The sequence below is a fragment of the Bidens hawaiensis genome, unplaced genomic scaffold (assembly GCF_021521415.1).
Source record: "Bidens hawaiensis isolate Kalapana, Puna unplaced genomic scaffold, B.hawaiensis_p1.1 tig00037716_1, whole genome shotgun sequence".
Classification (NCBI taxonomy): Eukaryota; Viridiplantae; Streptophyta; class Magnoliopsida; order Asterales; family Asteraceae; genus Bidens; species Bidens hawaiensis.
Window position 1 is genome coordinate 82774 of NW_027496604.1, and position 11012 is coordinate 93785.

Here is an 11012-nt window from a genome sequence, read left to right on the forward strand (position 1 = left end):
GAAGTTTGTTTGGGGCGAAAATCAGGAAGCGGCATTTCAAATGTTGAAACAGAAGTTATGTAGTGCGCCAATCTTGTCTCTGCCCGAGGGGACGGATGACATCGTCGTTTACTGCGACGCTTCACATCAGGGACTCGGATGTGTCCTTATGCAGCGAGACAAAGTCATAGCGTATGCCTCGCGCCAACTCAAGACCAATGAAAAGAACTACACAACGCATGATCTGGAACTTGGAGCGGTTGTCTTCGCGCTAAAGATTTGGCGCCATTACCTCTATGGTACAAAGTGTATAATCTTTACGGATCACAAGAGCCTTCAACATATATTTGATCAAAAGGATTTAAACATGAGGCAACGAAGATGGGTTGAATTGTTGAATGATTATGATTGTGAAATAAAGTATCACCCTGGAAAGGCGAATGTGGTAGCAGACGCGCTAAGTAGGAAGGAGCGAATAAAAACGCTACGAGTCAAGGCTCTAAAACTGACCATTCGCGCAGAGCTCTCTACCCGCATCCGAGACGCTCAGCAAGAAGCCTTGAAACCAGAGTTTGCTAAAAACGAATCCCTTGGGGGTATGATTAAGAGTTTGGAACTTAAAGAGAACGGCAATCTATATTTCGCTAACCGCATATGGGTCCCTCTCAAGGGAGGATTGCGCGAGCAAGTTTTAAACGAAGCTCACAAGACGCGGTATTCCGTACATCCTGGCGCAGACAAGATGTACCAAGATGTTAAAGCGCTGTATTGGTGGCCCAATCTGAAGGGCGCCATCGCGATGTATGTCAGTAAGTGCCTGACGTGTTCGAAGGTAAAGGCTGAATACCAGAAACCATCAGGGTTGCTTCAACAGCCAGAAATTCCCATGTGGAAGTGGGAACAAATCTCTATGGACTTCATTACCAAACTGCCAAGGACACCTGGGGGTTACGACACGATCTGGGTTATTGTAGATCGGCTAACTAAGTCAGCGCACTTCCTGCCGATCAAAGAAACCGATAAGATGGAAAAGTTAGCCCGATTGTATATTCGAGAAGTAGTTTCAAAACATGGAGTCCCAGTGTCTATCATTTCTGATAGAGATAGTCGGTTCACCTCAAGGTTTTGGAGATCGTTACAAGGGGCTTTAGGTACTCGTCTTGACATGAGTACAGCTTATCATCCCCAAACGGATGGACAAAGCGAGCGAACAATCCAGACATTGGAAGATATGTTGCGCGCTGTGCGCAATCGATTTCGGGGGTAGCTGGGATACTCATCTCCCATTGGTTGAATTTTCATACAACAACAGTTATCACACAAGCCTCAAGGCTGCACCGTTTGAAGCTTTGTATGGGCGCAAGTGTAGATCCCCACTGTGCTGGGCTGAAGTGGGTGACAAGCAAATGACTGGTCCAGAATTGATCCAAGAAACAACAGACAAGATTTTTCAGATACGGGATCGCCTTAAGACAGCGCGCGACAGACAGAAGAGCTACGCAGATGTGCGAAGGAAACCGTTGGAGTTTCAAGTAGGGGATAGAGTACTTTTGAAAGTCTCTCCATGGAAAGGAGTCCCCCGTTTCGGCAAGCGAGGAAAGTTGAATCCGCGCTACATTGGACCATTTGAGATCCTGGAAAGGATCGGTCCGGTTGCTTATAAACTCCGTTTACCCGCCGAACTCAGTGGAGTTCATGATACGTTTCATGTGTCCAACCTCAAAAAGTGCTTATCTGACGAAACGTTGATTTTGCTGTTGGACGAGATTCACATCGACAAACAACTGCACTTCGTAGAAGAACCTATAGCAGTAACCGATTGGAAAGAACAAAAGTTACGCAGAAGCAGAATCAAGTTAGTAAAGGTTCAATGGAACTCAAGGCGTGGGCCTGAATTCACTTGGGAAAGAGAAGATCAAATAGGCAAGAATTACCCACACCTCTTTCAGAACATGGCTTCTGCCAGCGACGTCTCCTAAATTTCGGGACGAAATTCTCTTAACAGGGGGAAAATGTGACACCCGGTAATTTCCCAACCCTATAAACTAAGTAATCAACCTAATAATTAGGTGATTGTGAATATTATGCGCGCAAATAGAATCAGCGCGGGCATTTGTTATATGCGCCCTGCGCGAGCGCGCTATGTTAATCAGCGCGGGCATTTGTTATATGCGCCCTGCGCGAGCGCGCTATGTTAATCAGCGCGGGCATTTGTTATGTGCGCCCTGCGCGAGCGCGCTATGTTAGAATCAGCGCGGGTATTTGTTATGTGCACCCTGCGCGAGCGCGCCACGTTAAGAACCAGCGTGGGCATATGTTATATGCGCCATGCGCGAGTGTTTTGGCTTTATGTTTTCATGTAACTTAACTTTATGATGGGTTGACCGTCCCGCATGATGCTAAGGCGGGTGCATCCCAAATCGTTTATGCGCGTGCGGAAAGGGAACTAACCTCCCCGCATGGCGGGAACATTGAGAGCTAGTTTGTCTGAAGCTCCAAGATGGAATTGACTTCAACATAACTGATCACTATGTTGAAATACCAAGACCACCTGGAGAATCTACAAATGAAACTCAATGTCCCTGACTGCGAGAAGGTTACGAACCTATCCGCAGCAAAGAAATGTCCTTCACGCAGAAAGCTATGCGCACAAAGTTATACGCGCAGAACACTTAGTCTATTCTCCAGATGTAAGGAGATTATTCCCGCCCAAAAGGAAACAGTAGCGTGTTTCAGAGATTTCCACTTTTTAACTGTACACTGGCAAAAGCATCTGAAAAAGCATACTGTAACATGAAAAGTCAACTGTCAGCCACCCTACTCTCACCAACCACAGACCTGCATGTCCTGTCCAAATCAAATCAGAATCCACTCCTCCACTTTTAAATAAATAATAATAATTTCCATACTTTATCATCATTACACCTAGATATGAAAAGATTACAATCCCCTAAAGCAAGGGATTGTGTTCCCTGAATCTTGCCTATAAATATGTAACCCAAATTATCACCCAAACACACTTCAAACTTCTCTCTTAACAACTGCAACCTTGCACTAATCATCTCCCAAGCATCCATTGTTTTCATTTCCGATCCTGTTACTAGGTAAGCCGAGATTATAACCTTGAGATCTACTTTCCAACCCTTATATTCTCCTATTTCTTGATCTTAATATATATACTTCTTGTTATTTAATCGTATTCTAGACCTTCAATTCCGAGGCCAACACCAAGAAAACCCGAATCTCGATTAATCCCTTAACAAGAACCACAGGTGAGTCTCACAGCCCCTATTTTCACTATTTTCACTGTTTTTAAACTGTTTTCGGGGCGAGGGACACGTACTTAAATTACGATTTATCATGGTATACTTACAAGTTATGCGAACGATTGTGTTTAAATTATGTTTCATGATGAGCAATGCAAACGGTTATCTATGGTTTACGATGTATGTGCGCCAGAATTCGAGTAAGTGATCACTTTACCATTGGAACTCTAAGGGTAGGGACTGCTGGTTTGATCCACCCACTCGTAGGGGTCGCACCTCTTTGCATGGACGAGTGCCTAGAATGGGGCAGTACTATGGGATTGAGCCCGCTCGTAGGGGTCGCGCCTCTTTGCATGGACGAGCGCCTTGTTTTCCGGCACAACGTCCACGCGTAACTCGCGGGACGGAATTATTGATTAGCTCGTAGGGGCAGCGCCTCTTTGCATAGACGAGCACGGTTTTTCAGAAATGTCCACGCGTAACCCGCGGGACGGCATTACATTATTTAGCTCGTAGTGGCAGCGCCACTTTGCATGGACGAGCACGTTTTCCAGAAACGTTCGCGCGTAACGGGCGGGACGGTATTACTTATTTCGCTCGTAGTGGCAGCGCCACTTACACAGACGAGCACGGTTCCCAGAAATGTTCGCGCGTAGCCCGCGGAACGATTTTTATCAGAAATATGTTGTCAGATCTATGTTTTCATACGGATTATCAAGCATATGTTTAGACATGAAATCAGAAATGTGTTTCAATATGATTTTTATCAAGACTATGATGCAATGCGATTTATCAAGTTACTAAAACTTGTGAACTCACTCAGTTTATACTGATTCAAATGTTTTACGTGTCTTTCAGGAGATAACTAGGTAGCGCATGGAGTCACACTTAGAGCACCTCACGCTGAACATCTAAAACTAGCTTTTTGGAAGATTTTAGTTCTATCCCTTCGATGCGCGTGGTTGTTCCCGCTGCGCAAGGGGATATGGCGTGGAAATCTTCAACAGTTTTTATACTTGGATGTTTTTATGTAATTTTTAAACAATGTAATGTATTTGTATTAAACATTTCATGCGCAATGAAAATCTTACTTTGAATGTTTGCAATGGCCCGTGCTTAATTATCAATCCCCACTCGCGTGCGCCCGGCTGTTTCCGCCGCTCAGGGCCGGGTGTGACACAGAGAGTGGTTCGAGAAGTTACCTGACGGTCAAATCAAAAGCTGGGACGACTTGGTAGTAAAATTTTCACAGCATTTCATTCAGCAGCGTAAGCACACTCGGGATCCGTCAGAAATCCTGAGTGTTGTCCGCCGAGACAATGAATCACTGGAAAGCTTTTTCACCATATTCAACAATGAAAGCTTGAATATTGGTAGAATCAGTGAAGGTATGTTAGGAGGAGCGTTCCGAGTAAACGCAAATAGCCCAAAGATGGTCAGATGTTTGACAGGCCGGGATGGCATGCCTCAGACTTGGGACGGAATCATGTCCGCGGCCAAGGTCTTTGTAGCAACAGAGAAGTTGCTAGGGCGAGAAGCGCCTAAGCAATCCGCAAGGAACGAATCTCTGAACGCCCAGCCATAAAAAAAGGAGAGAGGTTCAATCTGGTCAAGGATCCAGCCCCCGGAAAGTTCATTTAAGCAATTTGATGCCAGATCACTGATCGGGCAAAAACAGAAAGATAGAATGGGCAAATCCGACCGCTAACATTGGACCCCCTTGAAGAAAACACCGTCAGAAATCCTGACAACAGAAAACATCGAATTCAAGAAACCCCAACCGCTGACCAAGCGAGTAAACTTGAATCCAAACAAGCGCTGCATGTTCCACGTAGACATTGGACATGATACAAATGAGTGCATAAGCTTGAAGAATGAGATCGAATCCGCCATAAAGTCTGGAAAACTCGACCACCTACTCAAAAATGTGCGACAAGGTCCATGAAAGAATACAACTCCCGCAGACAAGGCCCCCTTGCGAAAGCAGATCAGAGACCTGAATGTTCACATGATTCAGGGGGGACACACCCGAAAGTTTAAACAGACAAAGGCGGATGAAGATGGGTGGAAAAGCGAACCCGTAATTTTTCCAAGAATAAAAGGAGGCCCATGCATGAAGCAACCTCTAATCGTCACAGCCATGTTCGGTCATTATCGGTCGTAGTATGTTTTCTTTGACACAGGAAGCACTTCCGACATAATGTATGAACAATGTTTCGAGTAGTTGGACGATGAAGATAAGGCAAAGCTAAAGCTTGTGCGCGCCCCAGTCTCTCGGTTCGGGGTATGAAGTCATGCATCCCAAGGGGGTCATAACATTCTCGGTTACGTTAAGTGACGGAACTCATACAAGGACCGAGGACATCGAATTCCTCGTCCTATCCGCGAGATCAAAACATGACAAAATCTTGGGGCGAGAGGCAATTGGTGACTTCAACGCCAATCCTTTATGGCACACGGTGTAGTGGGTATTCCCACGCGAACAGGAATAGCCATTATCTGGGTCAACAAACATTGCTATGCAACAGAAGGATCCAAACCTTCAAAAGTCCCTAAAAAGACAACGCGAACAGAGCCTGAGAAATGTGTTGTCAATCCAAAATACCTGGAACAAACTGTCACAATCGGGCGACTATCTCAGAAACAGTACGAGTCTTTCTGAAACAATTTCTAATCAAGAACGCTGATATCTTTGCTTGGAAGCCTTCAGATATGACGGGCGTTCCACGAGAAATTTCAGAACATCGGTTACGGGTCTATCCAGCGTATACACCGATCGTTCAGAAGAAGAGAAAGATGGGGCCTGAACAGACAAAAGCCATGAATGAGCAAGTACAGAATTTGTTGCACGCGGGCATCATCCGCGAAATTCAGTATTAGACCTGGGTTGCAAACCCAGTAATGGTTCCTAAAAGCAATGGTTCATGGCAGATGTGTATTGATTTCAAAGATTTAAATAAAGCATGCCCCAAAGATTGTTACCCTCTCCCAGAAATCGATCTCAATGTAGACGCGGTGGCACCCTTCAAATTCAAGTGCTTCTTAGACGCTTACAAAGGGTATCACCAGATACGGATGGCAGCCCGCGACGAAGACAAAACTGCTTTCTGTACGGACCAAGGCACATTTTGTTACAAAATGATGCCATTTGGTCTTAAAAACACGGGTGCCACGTATCAGTGTCTAATGGATAGTACCTTTCGAGAACATATCGGGAAAATTTAGAAGTATATATGGATGACTTGGTCATCAAGATTGTGGAGGAAGCTCAGATGCTTCGAGATATCGAAGATGTTTTCTCCACACTGAGGAAAATAAACATGAAGCTTAACCCCTCAAAATGCTCCTTCGGTACGGAGGAGAGTAAATTTCTAGGAGTAATCGTTAGTAGGGAAGGATTCAAAGCATACCCAGAAAAAGTGCAAGCTATCGCTCGGATGCCTTCCCCATCCTTGTTGAAAGAAGTCCAGACATTGAACGGAAGATTAGTGGCATTAAACAGATTTTTACCAAATCACGCGGCTAAGTCTTATCCGTTCGTCTCAATGCTGCGAAATTGTCTAAAGAAGGCACATTTTAAATGGACTCCCGAAGTAGAAACGGCGTTTTTGGAAGTCAAAAAATGCCTAATGGAGCTTCCTACGTTGACTGCACCTCGAGATGGAGAGCCCCTCACATTATACCTATCCGCTTCATATATATTGCAATCGGGGTAGTCCTCTTGACGGATCGAAAGAACATCCAAACGCCAATATACTACGTCAGCAGAACACTAACAGATGGCAAAACTCAATACTCGATGCTTAAAAAACTCGTTCTGGCACTAGTGTACGCGGCGCGGAGGTTAAAAAGGTACTTCCATGGTCACCCGATAAATGTGTTAACTGATTATAAGTTAAAAAACGTGTTGTCCAAACCCGAGTTATCGAGAAGACTTGCCAAGTGGGCAATTGAACTAGGCGAACACTCAATCGAGTATAAGCCCAGACCCGCAACCAAAGGCCAGGTTTTGGCAGACTTTGACATGGAAGTACCAACAGGAAAAGTTCAAGAACGCTTGTTTGAACAGCAACCCCCGACCACTTCCGATGAAAGTCAACAATGGACCCTGTTTATGGACGGAGCATCAAGGAGAGAGGGATCGGGCGCGGGATTGAAGCTGATCAACCCATACGGTCAAGAATTTACTTATGCCATCAAGCTAAACTTCAAAAGTACAAATAATGAAGCCGAATACGAGGCATTCTTGGCCGGGTTGCGGATCGCGAGAAAGCTAGGTGTGAAGTTCCTAGAAGCCCGAGTCAATTCTATGCTCATTGCAGGGAAGGTATCGGGGACCTATGAAGTAAAAAACGTTGTTATGGCTTCATACCTATCCCAGGCCAAGGACCTCATGCAACAGTTCACTTCATGCAAAGTAGTCCACATTAAAAGAAGTGAGAATCGACCAGCGGACGCTTTGAGCAAGTTGGCATCCACTAGCTTTGAGCACATGGGCAGAGATGTGAGGAATGAGGTCTTAGATAGACCATCCATACCTCAACATCATGTGATGGTCATTCAGACCGGCACAGTCTCGTGGATGAAACCCCTAGTGGAATACTTATCCTCCGGCACCTTACCGGATGATAAAGTAGAGGCGAGAAAGATCCGCCACAAAGCGTTATGGTATCAACTTCACGGCGATATCCTCTTTCGTAAGTCTTTCCTTGGTCTGCTGCTTAGGTGTGTAGATGCCGTCGATGCCAATTATGTAATCCGGGTAATCCACGAAGGCATCTGCGGGTTGCACGCGGGACCAAGGATGGTGGTAGCAAAAATAATGAACACGGGATATTATTGGCCAGGTATGCACATGGATGCCCTCAAAGAAATCCGAAATTTTATGCTTGCCAACGACACGCACTACGGACGCTGCGACCTTAGAATGACCGAGTCCCAGTCACCGCAGCATGGCCCTTCCAAAAGTGGGCCATAGACATCATGGGACCGTTCCCTGAGGCCCCCGGGCATGTGAAGTTCCTGGTAGTCGCCATAGACTACTTCACAAAGTGGATGGAGGCCAAACCATTAGCCCATATAACGGCAACTAACGTGAAGAAATTCCTATGGGAATATATCATCTGCCGTTTCGGCCTCCCTCAGGCGATTATCAGTGATAACGGTACCCAGTTCGCGGACAGCAACCTCCAGGAATGGTTATCTGATTTTCAAATAAAACAAGTGTTCACATCAGTTGCCCACCCACAAGCTAATGGGCAAGTCGAACGAGCCAATCGTAGCATCAAAGAGGGCATCAAGGCTAGATTGGGAACCAAACGAACATGATGGGTCGACGAATTACCCCATGTGTTATGGGCACACCGCACCAGTAAAAAGACAAGCGACTCAGAAACACCATTCAGCTTGACTTATAGCACGAAAGCAATGATTCCGGCCGAGATTGGGCTCCCGTCTGCAAGAATACTTATGATGGAAGACAATGAAAAGGAACTCAGAATAAACCTGGACCTCTTTGTCGAAAGACGCGAGTTGGTAGCCATACGCGAAAGCAAATACAAAAGCCAACTCCAGAAATATTACGATGCGCGGGTGAAAATCTGCGAATTCCACAAAGGAGACTATGTCTTCCAGAACAATGAGGCATCAAACGTTGAATTGCCAGGAAAGTTAGCACCAACTTGGGAAGGCCCATACGAAATCGGTGAAATACTGGGAAAGGGTGCATACAAGCGGAAAAAATTGGATGGCACTTATGTTCCCAGGACTTGGAACGTCACACAACTGCGAAGGTGCTATATTTAGAAATTTGAATTTTTTTTCAGGCCTGCGTGCTTCCTTACAAGCCTGCGTGCCTGCTATTTCGGTCTGCGTACCAGATTTTGTTATTGTGAAATGATGCTAATACGAATATAGTCGCGCAATTATCCAATTTAAAATTTTTAGGATATTAGTTCCTGTACGGATAGGCCTGCGTGCCAATACTTATCCTAATCCTATATTTTGGATAAATGACGGATTTAGCTCACACACATTTATATTGTAATCATACAAGACAAAATGTAAAATCCATGTCATATATACATTCAAAAAAGGGATTACAGAAAAAAATATATATACAACAAAATTATTCTTCACGAAGATAGTCACGGAGCTGGCGAACGCCATCTGCCGCCTCAGCAAAACTTTGGATAGCGTCATGGATGGGAAAATGCAGTTGGTCAAAAGCATCCATTTGCGCATCATACTTCCCATCCACATCTACTCCTTGAAGGTCAAACTCTTCCAAGGTACGCTCTTCCCGAGCAAAGGTTATCCCCTCCTAGAAGCCTGCCTTACGCCCCGAATCACTTGACGCACATAGAAGGCCAGCAAGGCAGTTTCCTAATTCATCTCCTTTGTGAATACGAGAGATAACCTACGAAAATGATTCAAGAATCAGCAAAACAAATTTACAAGTTATGATACAGGGAAACCCATACCTTGGAAAAACCTTCCCGTATCAACCAAGCATAGTCAGAAGAAGTTCCCTCAGCACTTAACTTCAGAGCGCCCTGCTCACCAATGTACTTGGTGTTTTCCTTGATTAGATCTTCAATTAATTGATCCTTTTCAACAGCGGCAACACGAAGGGTACTGATAGTTTCTTCCTGAGTTGCAAGGCGGGCTTCAACATCACACTTGGCTGCTTTGCCTTAGCAAGCTCAGCCTCGCGGGCACGGGTTAGAGCGCGCGCGGTCTCAAGTGCAGCGTTCTGTCGCCGACATGCCTCCTCCCATTCCTTAGCAGCAGCATCTTGCCGCTCCCTCTCCTGCTCGAGAGCCCGTTCAGAATCTCTTAACTTCCACCTTTCGGTGTTAGCCGCGAGACGATATTTTTCCTTTTCCGCCTGGAGCTCTTCTAACGGGTTCTCCTGAGAACCCTAGTTCCGTCCCATGTGGTTCCAGTCCCGGTATATCTCTTGGGTCGTGGAGACCAGATTGGCCAGATGATATATATACGAATTGGCAACAGATACCCGGGACCGGTTTTGCTGGTACTCGCACTCCGCAGGAGGCACGCCCTCATGAAGAAAATCAAAACACACCTCCCCGTCAGAAAACCGTGAGGAAGGAGTCAGATTCCACTCAGGGACATGCCGGGTAATCCCGCCCTTAAAAATGTGGCCTCCCCCCCCTCTCAGATCCATGAGGAGGCGGAGGAGGTACCACCACCCACTCGGAAGGCTGCTCAGTTTCATGAACATGAGGCAAAGGTGGTGATTCCAATTTCCGGGCACCAGAGGAAGTTGAACCCTCCCTGGACTTCCCCTTACTAGCAGAGGACAGCCGACTGGGACCATTCTTAGTGGGAGGAGAGTCTAAAAGGATAACAGGGGCTGCACAAACACAAACCGCCAAGTGAGCAACTAAACAGTAAACATACACAAATCCTTAGAAAAATACCTGCGATACTTTTAGTGCGGACCGCAACACGGTCACAAAGGTGAGTCCTCTTTGCTTTCGGAGGGGAAGGAGGAGGAAGGTCCATTTCCTGCTTTTCACCAGCCACCACCAACGGAACGTTGCTGGAGGATGGTTCCTTCCTCTTGCGACGAAAAGCTATATCATAGATACATTCGTTAACCGATGAGAGGATGCAAAAAACTATCCTTGGTCTTATCAAGGACAAGTTACCTATCGCAAACAAGCCCTCAGAGACCACAAGCTCCCGACGTGTTTGATGAGGAAACAAAAAACTATCCTTGGTCTTGTCGAGTATAGGAAG

The 11012-nt window shown here is 45.8% G+C and overlaps 2 protein-coding genes across 2 annotated transcripts; both read left to right on the forward strand.

Annotated features, from left to right (window-relative positions):
- Nucleotides 1–7044: 7044 nt before the first annotated feature.
- Nucleotides 7045–8223, forward strand: LOC143589683 (uncharacterized). The gene has a single exon (XM_077070378.1). It carries the CDS (start codon nt 7045–7047, stop codon nt 8221–8223), a length of 1179 nt encoding a protein of 392 aa, XP_076926493.1.
- Nucleotides 8224–8672: 449 nt separating this feature from the next.
- On the forward strand, nt 8673–9050 carry LOC143589684 (uncharacterized). Its single transcript, XM_077070379.1, has one exon. The coding sequence runs from the start codon at nt 8673–8675 to the stop codon at nt 9048–9050; it is 378 nt and encodes a 125-aa protein (XP_076926494.1).
- The last annotated feature ends 1962 nt before the right edge of the window (nt 9051–11012 follow it).

What these genes read in the sequence shown, in the direction of transcription:
- LOC143589683 (XM_077070378.1), top strand. Translation starts at nt 7,045, where the DNA reads ATGCTTAAAAAACTCGTTCTGGCACTAGTGTACGCGGCGCGGAGGTTA.
- LOC143589684 (XM_077070379.1), top strand. Translation starts at nt 8,673, where the DNA reads ATGATTCCGGCCGAGATTGGGCTCCCGTCTGCAAGAATACTTATGATG.